Below are 15,351 nucleotides of genomic sequence, written 5' to 3'. Positions count from 1 at the left end.
TGAACCCTGCCGCAAAAATTAAGAATACCCAACTCTGCAGTCATTTCTTCGCCGCATCTTCCACCACAACCATACAACACAAATCCACCCAATTTCTCGTAATGGCATCTGTTTACAAGTCCGTTTTTAAAACCGGTACCAAAACCCCAAAAGATGAAGAAGGTACCAAAAAGAACAAGCAGAGGGTTCTAGTCTTGACATCTCGTGGAGTAACTTATAGGTGTGTGTAAACTGCTTCTGTTGGGCGGGCACCTTGCGTTACCTGAGCACTGACAAATTTTTTAGACATCGCCATCTTCTTAATGATTTGGTCGCTATGCTTCCCCACGGCCGCAAAGACGCCAAACTAGACACAAAGTCAAAGCTATATCATTTGAATGAGATTGCAGATCTGTATAACTGCAACAACGTTCTTTTCTTTGAAGCGCGGAAACGGCAGGATCTTTACATGTGGATGAGCAAAGCGCCTAATGGACCTTGCATCAAGCTCCACGTACAAAATTGTATTTCATCCTATCGAGTCGATTTTCCGAAGTTTGTTTACTGAGTCTCGTAGTGCATACAATGGAAGAGCTTCATTTCACCGGAAACGCCCTAAAGGGCTCTCGACCTATTCTCAGTTTTGATGCAACCTTTGACCAAACACCTGCCATGAAACTGATAAAAGAGGTCCTTCTCCATGTCTTCGGCGTTCCCAAAGGAGCAAGGAAGAGCAAACCTTTCATCGACCACGTCCTTAGCTTTACAATTGCCGACGGGAAGATTTGGTTCAGGAATTATCAGGTATCGGAGGTCGAGGCTCCAAAGAAAACCGATGATGCAGACGCAGCCGATAAACCTAAATCCAAAAAATCATCAGAGCAAACAGAGCTTTCCCTTGTCGAGATTGGTCCCCGTTTCGTTATGACACCGATTATCATTCTTGAGGGTTCTTTTGGTGGGCCGGTAATTTATGAGAACAAGGAGTTTGTGTCGCCAAATGCCGTCCGTTCAGAAATTAGAAAGAAGAAAGCCCAGAGATACAACTCGAGGACTGAGGAGAAGCAGAGGTTAGAGACAAAGAGGGGCGAACTGGGACTCGAGCCAGGTAGGCCAAAGGGGGAACTAGATGAGTCGGTTTTGTTCGCATAGTTGTAAAATTGAAGCTCGATGGGCGACTGTATCATATTCTTGCCAGTGTTATTCTGGAATTTGGGGGACAACAAAAAGTAATCATGCACAATAAATTTCCTTTTATCAAGCGAAATACTCGGATTCAATTGCATTCTGAAGGAAGGTAGATATGACTGTTATAACTACATGTACTCAATATCTTGATTGTGTGTTGCCCTCTTGTTTAGGGTGTATAGCTAGCTAGTACTCAGGTGGTAGAGCAGTTACTGGAGTGATATAAGCGTTCGCTAGCCACTTTGAGCATATACGACAAAAAAAAGTGGTACAGAAGGGTTTCGAGTGACGATCTATGAAGGTAGTTGATTATTTACTGACAATAGATAACATGAAAACAGTATAAAATCATTTACTTCTCCACAAACATGCAGTTCAAGGTCCGGAGGGAGCCTAGATCTTCCTATCTAACGTGTAATAGCGCCGAAAAATCATGACATTAAGAAAGCCACCATGCAATTCTACAAAAACATTCATACAAACAAGAACTTTAAGAAATTATCTATGCTGCATCTGCCATAACCTGCTCCCCCTCTTCTAGCATATTTGTAATAGAATCCAAATTTTCGATCATAGCCTTTCCGTGACCAACCAACAGTAACTTCTCCGCATTTGCCGGCAATCCCAAGTACGTCGGTGGCTCCCTCTCTGGCAAAGAATTGACCCATTGTATGAATTCTGGCATGCCAATCCCCTCGGGAACATAGAGAGGGTTTTCAGCGATATCAACCAATTTGAAGTCGGTATTAAAAGCATCGGGAGTGAAGACAGCTTTGACAAGTTGACCAAGACGAGTAAAGTCACCCTCATCGTCGATTTTTCCACCATATGTTTCTGTGATAAGAGTGCGGATCATGTCCCAGGGAAGTTTTGTAGGCGCGACATTTGTGCGACCAGCCGCGACGTGATCAACCCAAGTATCAATGATATGGGCAGAACATTCGTACTACGAAGGGGTTAGTAAGATATATTTGACTTGGGATTTTGAGGGCAGAACTTACATCACTATCATTGAATTCCCACCATCCTTTCCATCCAAGGTTGGGGGCATAACGAAGTCTCTCCTGCACTACTGCATGCAAAAAGGAGAGAAGCAGATAGACCCTAGCCTTTTCCGTTGGCTGTTGCTTTGCTGGACGCATCGAGAGAGACTGCAGCGAATCCTTCATATTCGCACGGACTCCTGCCGGCTGCTCATACATGAGAACTCGAGATGCACGCAAGAGATTGATCGGTATCCTAGGTGACGATTCCATAGAAAGAAAGAGCCTGAAGTTTGGATGTGGACGGAGTGCGTCAAGCCTCTTTTCCAGGGACTGTAGCCACGCAGGAGTAAGGTGGACGTTCTTAACTAGAACCCAAGATCCGGAAGAGGCAGCATTGCTGACCGCCTTATCTGCTGTGGCAAGCCCCTCATTGGAACCCATAGCGATGTTGGTACATGTTGCCCCAACTTGCTCCACTAAACTGTCCACCTTGTAACTGGCGTCGAAACCAGGGGACGAAGCTAGAGCAATGGGAGTGGTAGCGGAAACTTCGGAGACAACCTGCTTGAGGTCTCCGAAGGCGTCTAGAAGCTCTTTCCCAAATACCACAGAAACGAATTTCTCCGCAGAAGGAACAAATCTGTCTACTCTGAAAAGCTTGACTAACAGAAGTTTATGTAATTCTTTATCAAGTTCTGCAAATATGAGATTAATAAGAATTAAGTCAAATGGGGGTATGATCACAAACCTGGCAGGTTCTCATCCCAAATGGTAGGAATGAAGCTCTCGGCTATTTCCTCTTCAAAGAACCGCTCCCAGTCCTGTGAAGGGATATCCCCAATACGATCTCTGAAAATTGGAAGCATAGATGTACGCCCCATGATCTCTTCTCTTCGGTTAGTCTCGGTGGAGACGTCAACGCCAGGGAGGCCTTCGTCCAGGATTCTGTCAACAAGAGATTTGTCCATTTTATAAGGAGACGCTTGAGCAAGGAGCATCGCTAAGGTAACACGATCCTTCTGAAGGAGTCCTAATGAGGTGCGCTGGTATGTGGTGATGAAAAGTGAGCGGAGAATAATCTGGATGCGAGCATTATGGTCTTTCTCAGCTTGTAGCTGCTTGTTGTCATGTAAAACTGTATGAAAGATGTCAAGGAAATATCTATGGTGTATCATCATTAGTTTTGAGTCATCTATGGTATCTATGGTATCAACTTACTGCAACGAAAATTGATAGAAATGATTCAAGTGGTGAAGTTGTTCAAGCACCGCAAAAACAGCACTACAAGCGCGTGCAATGATTTGGTATTGCAATGTGATCGTCTCCACCTCGGTCATCACTCCATCTGTCTCAGCCATCTTGCGAGAGACTTCTGCCGCTTCGGTCTTTAACGTTTCCAAAGTGTCAATAACACGGTCATCGTCAAGGATGTTTCCCCGCGATTCGTTTAATGCTTGAAGAAGGCGTTTCTCCAATTGCCTGAGATGCAATTTGAATTCACCTTGGAGTTTCATCAAGTTTGTTCTGCGCTGATCAACGTCAGGTCTCTCAAATTTCAAGACCTGGTTCAAAGACTGTGTCTGCAAACTGCTCTGAGTAACTGTAAAGTTGACAAAGGTTGCACGACTGCAAATATCAGGAGCAAAAGTAGCTGAAGGATCACGAGTTGACAAGAATAGTTTGAATGATGGAGAGAAATCGATCTCCTGTTTCCCGAGCTGGATTAAAACACGGCCACCAGTCTTTTGATACTCCTTATTCAAGACGTGGTTGAGAATTGGATCGAGATGTTCTGCATCTTGGATGAGTATAGGGTTGCCGAAACGTAGTGAACTTTCCAACTGCTTGGTGAAAGAATCGTCAAGGAAACTGGTAACTGTGAGACGTCTTTCTTTGCTTTCGTTTACCAAAAAGTCTGTGACTCTGCCAGAAGGATCGATGATAAGAGGATAGCGGTTGAACCTCTTGAGGATGATGGCATTCTCTGTGCATAGGTCATCCACCGGTAGGCCATTTTCTTGCCATACTAGTCGCTCATCTGCAGTGGAGAGATATTCTGTTATTGGATTATGTTGCTTGTACTCGATCCCTGACAATGAAAGATGATGTAGCCAATCATCCGACATTGCTTTGCGGTATTGCTGGTCGTAAAGCCCACTATAGGCCAAGAAAGCTGCGGAGACAAGGACATCCCCAACAAGAGTCCCAATTTGGGTTTCGAATGATCTACTTCCGTCCTCCCATCTAGTTCTTTCGGAGGACAAACTATCCAGAAGTTTGACGCTGCGATCCACCTTGAACTGTACTCGGGACATTTCGGTCTTGAGGGCTTGGGTTTCGCTGATAAGAGCAGCATATTCTTCCTTGTACCTTCCAATACTCTGCTCCAATTCAGCAATAGTGTCTTGCATTTCCTGAGCTTGGGCCTTTGTTTGCTTCGCCTGTTCTTCCAATTGATCCACTTCGTCTCTCAAGGGACCAACGCGATCGAGGATCTCTGAGTAGTTGACCTGAGCCTCCACCCATTGCACAAGAGGCCCACATGCCTTACTGGCCCTATTCATAGCCTCAAAGGAGTAGTTTGGTTGTGAAAGGTAGTCTTTCATCATGCGCTGGCGAAGCGGTCTAGTCATTTGTCTCTCGTTGTCGAAGTTGACAATGCTAGAGATGAAGTCATCCCGCCTGATGATTGCCTGGACACCAGCCCAACTATCTACCTTGTGGCCCAGAAGAGTGCACACAGATTCCATAGCAAGACGAACTGCTGGCGGAGGTTTGCCCATGACCCTTACTTCGGTAAGATGTTGTTTCTTGATATTGCTGACAGATCGTTGAGCCTCGATAACCGCCGGTTCAGCCATGGCAAGGTCATTCAGAACGATTTCCCGACGTTCTGCAACCTCCCTCTCTTGCACCTCCAACGCTGCCTGAACTTCAAGAGATGCCGCACGCTTCTGCTCTGTTTCTTGTTGATCTGCAACCATTCTTTGAAGCTTTTCGTTTGCCTCGGCACTCTTCTTTTCAAGCTGAAGCTGTTTTGAAGCCAAACTGACACGCAGGTCACGAACTTTATCCACAGTATCTTTTAACTTCTCTAAACCCACATTCAAGTGTCGCTGTTGCTCTTCCAGATCTTCACGTTTCTCATTATAAAGCTTGACATATTGAGCGACGAAGTCAAGGAAGTGGCGGGGAGTAAGGAAAGTTGTCTTGTTTTGTTGCCTTTGAAGCTTTGAGTTAAATCGGTGGAGTGAGTGGTGGATATAAACCATGGCATTGACAACAGCTTCCCTGTGCGAAGGTGGTAATACGAGTTCGCGGTAGGCTACTGGGATGCTGTCGGGTGCTCTGTATGTAGCGCGGTCTAAATCAAGGGATTGAGTGAGTTCCATGCCGACTTGGTAGAAGGCCTGATCCGACCAATCACCGAACCAATTGAGCACGCAACGATTGAATAGCGCAGGCGAAGTTGCCGCCTTGGAAGAAAGGCCCTCCTCAGGCGGATTCATCGTAAAAACAACGTGCAAATTTTTGACAATCTGCTGAGTGAACCACTTATATAGCTCTTCCTGCGAGTCTAAAAGTAACCCTTGTCGCTGAGCTCCCTCCTTGCATGCCGTCATCAGAGCAGCAAATTCGTCGCCCTCAAAAAGACCGGGGACCTCTGCATTAGCAAGCAAAGTATTCATTCGCTCCAAAAAGCCCGAGTCCAGTACGTTTGACTCGTCCATGATGAAACAGATTTTCTCACCCTTACAGCCGCATCGTCGAAGTACATCTCTCAGATCATCGTCAAAGTCCTCTGCCGAATATTTACCGTGAACCTTGATTTGAAAAACCTTCAAGCCATTCATCCAGGCAACAAACCGGGAGAGTGTAGTCTGTGTCAGATAATCAGCAGATATAACATGAAACAAAATCACTGTTACTTACTTTTCCACTTCCGCTAACTCCGATTAAGATTAGGTGCCCCTGAGGCTGTCTAAAAACTCTATCAATCCGAAGAACATGCTCCAAAACGTCATTGAATAAGATTAAAGGCACGTCCACCTCTTCTTCGCAGAAAGTCTTCAATCTTGCTTTGGCAAAATCTCTTAACTGTTCGCGCTCAACAGGCACATAATTCTTCGACAACCAGTTAGAGAATAGAATTGGCCCCCCTAGTGCTCTCTGTTCGTCAATACCCGGGAAATGTTGCAGTGCAACTCGCTTTACCGCGTCACTGGTCCACAACCTCTCATCCTCTCCGACCAAACGATCTTCAAACAATCTCAACGCTTCGTGCGCCCAAATTCTAACTAAGCCCTCCACAGTAAGTGTCTCCAAAGGTCGAAGTGCCTCATATAATCCGCGGACCCATCTGGTCAATTCTCTTGGAGAGTAAACATAATGTGGCTGGATTTGGGGGGTGAATTTCTGTTGCGACTCCAGATAGAACTGCACCATGGCCTTAGTGAGAGGTTCTGAGTATCCACGAAGACTAGGGATAATCTTCAAAACTGCGCTATTGAAAGTTCCATAAATTTGTTGCAGAGATGTCTCTCCTGGGTAATCGACCATAATGAGAGGTGCATGACGAAGGAAACGCGCCCCCATTGGCGTACGGCCAGCATCGGTGGGGGGATTACAAGCACCGACGAATTGAATACGATCCAATGTAACCCAAGTTTTGTCTGAAGTCCTCCAGAACCCGTTTTGCTCTACCAACTGTCTCAAAAAGGATATGGCACGCTGAGTTCCGTACTTATCAGGGGCAGGTAAGTTGATCTCGTCGCAAAATATAACCAACCATCTTCCAATTTGTGTCGGGGAGAGCATAACTCCATTCAAAGTCTTTTTGTACTCGCAGTATTGTTCAAATGTTTTGATGAGGAGATCAGGTGTCGTAGCACTGGAGAAATTGAGGCCGACTACCTCCATATTTGGCAGTTTTCGCAAAGCACTGAATAATGTCATCGTCTTACCTGAACCAGGAGGACCACAGAGAAGTAACGGTTTATGCTCTGCCAGCCAGGAGTAGAGTACATCTTCGTGCCTGACAGTATCTAAAGTGGGAATAACGATGTCAGTTTGCGTAACCGAATGTGTATTGATTTCGATTTGTGGCACTTGGTCTTGCCAAGGTGTCCATTCGGCTCTTGGTAATGAAACATCGTAGTCAATGATCGCTCCTCCTTCGCCAAGCGGTGGAAGCTCAACTGTAGTCAGGCCACACGCGTATCGGCCAAAAATCTCCCTGTCAGCCAATGGGCAATCGCCAGTAAAACTCCAGACCATTGCCAAGAGAAGTTTTTTAGAGACATAGGCCTCCACCTGTTCATCCTCGAGTGGGAAATCGACATGCTGGATATTATATTCGATCATATTTCGGCAGATCTTGTTAAGTAACGAAAACATGGTATTAAGAACTCTAGCCTCGGTGAATTCCATGATATGGTTATATTTTTTCGCCTCCGTCAATGTGTCAACAATAAAATTGTCATTTTCCAATAGTTGAGTGAGCAGCTCAGCCATATGCGATTGAGTTGACAAGGCTTTGACGGACACTTGCCCAGAGCTAATAGTGTTATCTTCGTCAAGGTCGTCAAACACGATTGTTCGCAAAGATTTCAGGTAGTGTTTGACCATCATCATCGATGTAACCGTGTCTTCGCTAAACCAGACCATGCCACAACGTGAGACAGTAGCTAGGGTTGCATACTTCAGGGTCTCAACCTCAAACATGATACGGACATTGGCGGGAAGATTGAGACGTTCTCCGTTAGGTAATGTCAGGAGTTTGTTGTCATCCAAAACACTGTAAACGTTAACACGAGCTACAAATATCAATAAAATAGATTGAAATGAATACCTGTTCAAATTCTCAACCCACTCCGGATCGACATCACCATCAAACACGATCCAATGCCTTTTCGAATCTTCCCCACGAAGATTATCCACAATTTTCCTCAAAATACTTGTAAATAACCCATCCGTCCACTCCCTTGTTGTTGAATCAAGACTTCCGTATAATGATTCCTTCGACATGACTTTTGAATCGATAATGTGATGTACCCCTTCTTGTCCCTCAACGATCTGTAAAGCTTGGAGCAATACTTTCCACGCAGCAGACTTTCCTGAACCCGAATCTCCGACCATCATGACACCATGGTGAATGGTTTGTATCTGATAAAGCTGCAAAATCTTCGTCATCCAAACATCTGTAACTACCAAATTCTGGGCCGCAGCAATATTCCTGATCGCATCCTCCAGTTTTGATAGATTCCCAGGAATGTATTCAATCCCAGGGAAAGAATCGTTCTCAATCCTAAGGGCTTTTAGCATGGATTGATTTATAAAAAAACGATGAATGTTACCTTTTCATAATCTCCACATCATCTCTAATCAACTTTGGCGCAATAGTCTCTCTTAAACTCTGCACAATAATTTGCGCCTCCCAATCCGCATCTGACACCTTATCCGCGCCAACGCCATCATTTACCAGCCTAGCTCTTTTCAACCCACCCGAACTGACCAACACACTTTTCAACGCACGCAGCCCGAAATCGTAATGTGCTTGCTTCGAGAGCTGCTTGGCACACTGATCAAAAAATGGCACAGTCTGCTTCGCAAGTGACTTTGCTTGGGCGAAACCTTGGGAGTATAACATGACTTCTGCAATGAGTTCTTTGTCTGGTTTGGACATTGCAACACTTCTGAAGAGCTTTTTAAGATTATCTGGCAAGTTCGAACGGCCGGCATACCCAGGATTCATTGTAATGAAAATACCAGTATTTTGATGAACCTTCAGTTGCCTTCCAACGAGTTCGATCTGCGCATTCGGATTTTCAATCGCTTTTTTCAATCCCAGCTGAATATTCTGGACTTGTTGTGAGACTGCCGAAAGGATCCTTTCTTCAAGCCGATTGAATTCGTCAAAACAACCCCAAGCACCGACCTGACAAATACCCAAGAAAATTCTCCCCATAGCCTGGAAATCGAAAGTGTCATCACAACAAAAGACGAGAGTAAATCGTCCGAGTTGTACACCGAGCGCTTTGACAGATTCGGTCTTACCAGTACCCGCGGGACCGTATGGAGACCCTCCAAGCCTCTGGCAAAGAGCTTGCGTCAATGTCAAGAAACAGCGATCCGTCAAAGGTGTGCGGACGAGCCTCTCTGCCACACCAAGATATTCAAATCCATATTCCAACTCCGCATTGGCCATCCGAATTTTAAGCCTGTTCAGATAATCTCCCTCCTCCACATAATGATACCTCATCTGCAACAACCAGACATAATCCTCCGTAGTGTTAGCCCCAGACTTTGCTAGCCTGTAGATACAGTCCCGTTGATGCACAAATTCGGTAATCAGGTGTTCACACTTCTTCCTTTGAATCGCACCCAAATCCCCTAGCACAGTGGCAGCAAGCAATGCAAGTACCCTGACCTCTTGTTCATATAACTCAAATAAATCCCCTCCACCGTCATTCAATGCCTTTTCCACAACCGTCGTCCACACAACTTGTGTTCCAAGAACCAGTATCTGTGCAGGGTACTTCGCAATATATTCCGTAAATTTTTCTTGATCTAGCTCTTTTGCAGTAAAGACCTCTTTAAAATCGCTCACGGCCTCTGCTAACAACTCTGCGAGAGTGAGCTTCATGTTATTCTCCAGCGCGGTCAGCCAATCGTTGATTTTTGGTGTCTTGATAAGTGAAATTTCTTTCTTCAGTTTGACTTCTTCACCTTCCTTTGAAGTAAATCCAAGAATTGTAGAATCATCGTCCAGAATTAGTCCGTTGAGGCCAGCAAACATCTTTTTGAAATGTTTTTGAATCCTGACAGAATCATTACTATTACCAATAATCTCCAATAAATCCTCATCACCGACGAAGTAGAACCTAGGGAATTGAACACGTTCACGTTCGAGATACTCTCCTAGAGCTTTTTGAATCTTGTTGAGGAGCTCCGCGAGACGTTCGAGCGATTTCTGAACACCTGAGATGTTGAGAACATCGAGGACATAAGGTGACTTGTACACTTTTTTCATGACGGTAAAGAACTCAGAGTTGATATTCTGGAACCGTGATGATTCGATAGGTAAAAGATGTTTTATGTCGGCGTTTCCAGTGAATACACCTTCAAGGTAAACCCATTGGCGCTGCACATCAATCCAGATATCGAACAGGACATGGACACGATTGAGCTTATCCTCCCATGACGAGGCTTCGTCCTCAAATTCTTTATAGTAAGGTGAATGTCTCATAGCCTGTAGCGAATTCAGGTTCTCACTGCACTTGGCAAAAAGATCATCCCATCCGCGAATCAAACGGCACTTGTTTTGATATCCGACCAAGTCTAGAACGTAGCTAGTCCATGTTTCACGAACCTAAGGACATATTAGCAAGTAATTCGTAAATATAAGTTATACAATGACAAACCTGTTTTAAGAACTCCTCAAGTGCCATCTCGCCTTGAGCCTGGGCAATGATATCCTTGATAACAGGCTCGCTGGCGGTCAAATTCAAATCCCAGACAGCTCCTAATGTGAGCGAACTAAGATAAACTCTTTGCCCCGGCTTCAATGCCTTGAATATCTTATTCCAATGTCTCTCCCTAACAGCCTCAGATTTCATCTCGGACAGTAGGGGGTTAACTTTGACAAGTTGTCGGAGAACATTCTGAATATGCTCAAATGCAGCATATTGTCTCATACGACTCGGCATCTCTTTAGTCATATTGATGAGCCCCTCGAGACCCTGGCGAATTTTCCTGGTCAAGACAGAAGACCATGGCGTGTCTCGAAGATCGTTCAAACTCTTCCAAATAGTTGAAAGCGCAGACCAAACAGACTTAAAGTCCTGCACCTCTTCAAGAATAGAGACAAGAATATTTTCAGGACCAGCAGCAATATCGAGAGCCTCCTTGGCCTTTGAAACCATCTCGGACTCTGATTTAAGTTGTGTAAGCCTGCTCTCGAACTCCTTAAGAGTATGCGAGGCTTCCTCGGGTGCAATAGTCCCAGAGACAGGCTTCTGATCGTTCCATTCTCCAACAATGTTGTTGATTTTATCGGTTACCACCATATCCTCCGCCAAAATCTTTGCTCGGAGCGCATCCGTTTGATCCTGTACGATTTTACTCTTCCTCGCCAATATCTCATTCAGTGCACCCCACTCGCCGTCAATTTGTTCAACAAACAACCAATCGCCCTGGAACTGATACCTCTGCCTCAATAGTGTTGTCTCCCCTTGTCTAAATAGCTCCACTTCAGGTGCCCATGTCTTGACCTTCCTCTTACATTGCTGGACGATGGTGATGAATGCCACGGCTTGCGCAGTCGATGATGCTTCAAGTGATTGTCCCTCAAGATCACGCCTTGCCTTCCCGATCTCAGCGTGTGCCTCCCGCATACGGTACCCAAGCTTATTGGCAAATTTGAGGAGGATATCGTGTTGCCATTGATCGTATTTGGCATTGACTTTCGTCTGAACTTGCTCATAGTCGATGGTCAAGTTACCAAATGAACGACTTACATCCGAAGTATCGAACGTAGACCGAGTTTTTCTGATTTCCTGGAGAAGTTGCAACCACCTAGTCAGGTTATCACCTAGAATATCGTATACCTGCTCTGATTGCAAATCCCAAAGCGATTGGAACCTGAGCCATTCATCCACGTATGCGCCGACTGCTGCTAGTTTCTGCTCAATGGCTTCGTATGCATCAGATAGTGTAGAAGCACAGTTCGCAGGCTACCATCATCAGCCGAATCCTTTACATATATGAGTTTATTAATATCATAACGACTCACCAAATCAGAAAATAACATCTCTGAGTCTCCTCCAGCCGCCAAGTTAATATTCATCTCATACCGACTAGCCTTCAACTTTTTCAAATTACACGCAATCCCCAACCACTGATGCAATTGACTGTACCAACTTGCCCTCGCGAATTCCAATGGAGGGTCTAAATAAATAACCTGATTCCTGATACTAATTTCATGCACTAGTCTTTTCATCCTCGGGTTGTAGGCGCCATTTTCTTTGGAAACTATCTCCATATCTTCGCTTTCAATTTTACTAAACCTCTTCCTCTGAATATCTCCATCTGCGCCTTCATCGCCCTTGGCATCCTTGAATACCTCAATCCACAAGACAATCGCTTCTGTAAGCCTGCTGAGAAATATTTCCTCAATCTTACTATTTAGTTCGCCGACCCAATGTGAAAGGTTGACATAGTTCTCTAGGTTGAGCTGATCGACGGCGGTCTGGATGATCTCGAGTTTCTGCTGGAAAGCGTCCATGTCATATGGGCAAGTTCGCAGTTCGGCCATGGATTTTTGAGTCGTGTCATGGATACTTCCTAGAGTTCCAGTCTTGCTCTGAAGTATTGACACCGCTGCAGCAAAGTCGCGGACAAACTGAACATGCTTACTCTCTCTTCCAGCTAGTGATGTTGTTGGATCGATGTTCCCGTTGGGTAGATATTGCAATTGTCTCAGGTGCAGATCATAAGAATGTACAAATGATTCCCACTTCAGGGGAATACCCTTTGTGATGAGACCGTTGACGTCATTCTGGTATCCGCTGAGCAGAATCGATACATCCGACATCTCCATGATATTTCTATTTGTTTGTGCATATGTCCTTACTGTTTCCATCAGACTAACTGCATAGGGATATACTCGTTTTGCTTCCTTGGAGATGTTGTTAATCGAGTGCGGGACCTGGTAGTTGAGCCATATAAGATTTCGAACTTCTTTAAACAGCGCGATAACCTGCTGATCGAAATTTACTATGAGCTCAAGTGTATTTCCGGCAGCCCTGTTCCTTGTGATACTAAAAAGACGCCCAGAAATTGATAGATTTCGTTTTGTAACATCATGCAACCACGATTCGAAAATCGGTCTTGTGTCTAGCTTTTTCTTGAATGTGTTGCTCTCTCCCTGTAACTTCTGACCCTCATGGTACATTTCCCAACCACGGCCCAAAACATCTTCTACCCTTTTCATATAAGCATTCAATTGCCTCTCAATCTGCTTCGCCCAGATAATCGCTCCGGATATAGGAGGTAGGTCATGCAACTGGGCCATCGCGTGAGCCTCCGAGTGACCATATTGCTGCTTGAAACGCTCATGAAGGGCCGCTATATCTTGCTTCACGCTATCGATAAGCTGTGTTTGGTACTCCTGGATAGCACCCCGAATTTTAGGGCGAACAAAAAGAGCATTGAACTTAGAAAACACGCGAAACATCTCATTCGCTGTCTTTGCGGTGGCAAGTCTGTCTCTCAATCTTGCAATAATCGAGTTCTCAACACGTGATGTCCGTTCATTGTACGCATTTTCAGCGGCAATCCAGATTTCGGTACCCTCTGGCGTAACATCCAATACATCGACATCCTTCAACACAGCATATGCCTGGGCGACTTCATCGACGGCATCTACATCGCCGATATCTTCGATCACAGCGACCCCATTTGCCACGGTAGTTCCCGCTGTTATGGCGGGGATGCCGTTCTCATATGACTTTGGACCGAGAACATTCGCAATTGTCCTTTGCAGCTGCTCGTGACCGTGTCTAAATGCCTTGATATATGCAAGCCGCTCCTGGGTCTTGAGATGTCTAGCAGAGATTTTGATAGGTATGAATTTCTCCGATCGTTTTCGAGTAACATCTCTAGCAACGTTTGTAAACTCTTTAATGTTTTCTTCCCAAGTTTTGAAAACCCCCTCAGCAACATTCATGAGTGATTCAAAATCCCTGTACTCCAAGTGCATCAACCGACGTCCACTGAGTAGGGTGTGAATCTGTGAGTCCAAATCTGCCGAGATGGCCTCGACAAGTGGGAGTGCCCGACGAATCGGATATGGGCAAATACGGAGTTTCTTATTGAGGTGGAGGAAAATTCCGACAATTGCATCTTGGACTTTCTGTAGGCTAGTTGCAGATAACAATTCATCGAGTGGGAAATCGCGCATAAGCTGATTATATTTTTGTACTATTGATTAAGAACCACAGTTAATACAGGTTTCATGGAATAATTGGAATAAAAAATAAGAAATTCAACCTTTGTCGGTTGCTTCTTTGAGCCCCGTGTCAGCGATAAAACTGACAGTGGCGTGGAATCGTTTTGCATGCTTCAAGATTTCTAAGGTGAGCAGCACCCCTTCACTCCTTAACTGTTCTTCAATGCCCTCCAATGCACTCTCCATTGATAACCAGAAATTAATTTCTTGAGTGGCAGTCCCGCTCTCAGTATCACGAGACATTTTTGTGATTGACTGGATCGATTTGATCCAAGCATTAACCGTAGACTGCAAGTTGTTCAAGAAAGTGCTATCTTGAAGGAGATGAGCAGGAATAAGCTCCAATGACGGTCGTGTGGTCTTGAGAAGAGCCTATACACATGATCAGTTTATATATGATTTACTCTTATCGAGATATTAAGTACCTCATCAACTGCTGCTTGGACAACTTGATGAAGAGCCAATGACAGCTCGGGAATCTCAATATTCTGTTGTAGATGCAAAAGTGAGAGTTCGAGTTCCGCCAACTTCTTCTTCGTAACAGGAATACCTGTCTTTGCCTCTCCATCTGCAAACCTGTTTATTCGGCCATGCGATTGAGTCTCTTGGCCTTTGGTATAGGCATCAAAATACGGCCCCAACGCTAGATGTACAACAGAGTGTAAAATTTCAAAAGGGGATACTGATCCTTGTGCACCACTGTTCAAGACTACTGTACCAGGAAGGTTCATAATCTGAAGTTGTGAATGAAGAGGTATAGTAGGATCCAGGGGCTGTGGTCGCTTGATAATAGCTAAGGAGGCCACTGTACTAGGTGATGAAGACATCTCCGATGCGATGGAGTAAACATAGGCAACCGAGGTTGGACTGGATATAGGTGCTAGGGCCATGTTAATTAAGAGTTGTAATATGAGGAGTAGAAACAAACATACATGAAACATCCTCCGGGGAAGGCTCCTTTTCCAGTACATCTTTAGAAGCATAGAGAGCTACAATCGGTTCTGCAGCAAATCTTGAACACTTCGACAGAGTCTCTGAATATCGGGGATCTGATAAAATGCTCCCATTAGACTCAAGGTCTCGTTTGCTCGCGCCCAATGTGGCGGAAAGAACTTCTGTGAGATAGTCGATGAGTAGGATTGGGTTGAAAGCTGGTAGGAGTGAGGTGGTAGATGAGGAAGTGGCCAT

The 15,351-nt window shown here is 44.9% G+C and overlaps 2 protein-coding genes across 2 annotated transcripts; one reads left to right on the top strand and one right to left on the bottom strand.

Moving 5' to 3' along the window:
* Positions 1 to 101: 101 nt before the first annotated feature.
* H6S33_009704 (uncharacterized protein) lies at positions 102 to 1,131 on the top strand (the record flags this gene model as incomplete). Its single annotated transcript, XM_044841128.1, has 4 exons — positions 102 to 135; positions 211 to 220; positions 286 to 503; positions 557 to 1,131. 4 exons carry the CDS (start codon positions 102 to 104, stop codon positions 1,129 to 1,131), a joined length of 837 nt encoding a protein of 278 aa, XP_044698519.1.
* A 538-nt stretch (positions 1,132 to 1,669) lies between these two features.
* H6S33_009703 (uncharacterized protein) lies at positions 1,670 to 15,351 on the bottom strand (the record flags this gene model as incomplete). The annotated part of the gene is made up of 12 exons (XM_044841127.1): positions 1,670 to 2,113; positions 2,169 to 2,848; positions 2,902 to 3,314; positions 3,372 to 6,034; positions 6,087 to 7,950; positions 8,005 to 8,460; positions 8,510 to 10,524; positions 10,577 to 11,887; positions 11,947 to 14,135; positions 14,205 to 14,535; positions 14,589 to 15,043; positions 15,096 to 15,351. The coding sequence occupies 12 exons, from the start codon at positions 15,349 to 15,351 to the stop codon at positions 1,670 to 1,672; spliced, it is 13,077 nt and encodes a 4,358-aa protein (XP_044698518.1).

The sequence above is a fragment of the Morchella sextelata genome, assembly GCF_020137385.1.
Source record: "Morchella sextelata strain SCLS chromosome Unknown scls_3, whole genome shotgun sequence".
Lineage (NCBI taxonomy): Eukaryota > Fungi > Ascomycota > Pezizomycetes > Pezizales > Morchellaceae > Morchella > Morchella sextelata.
Note: the sequence above shows the minus strand (reverse complement) of the source record. Positions and strands in the feature narration are given on the sequence as shown.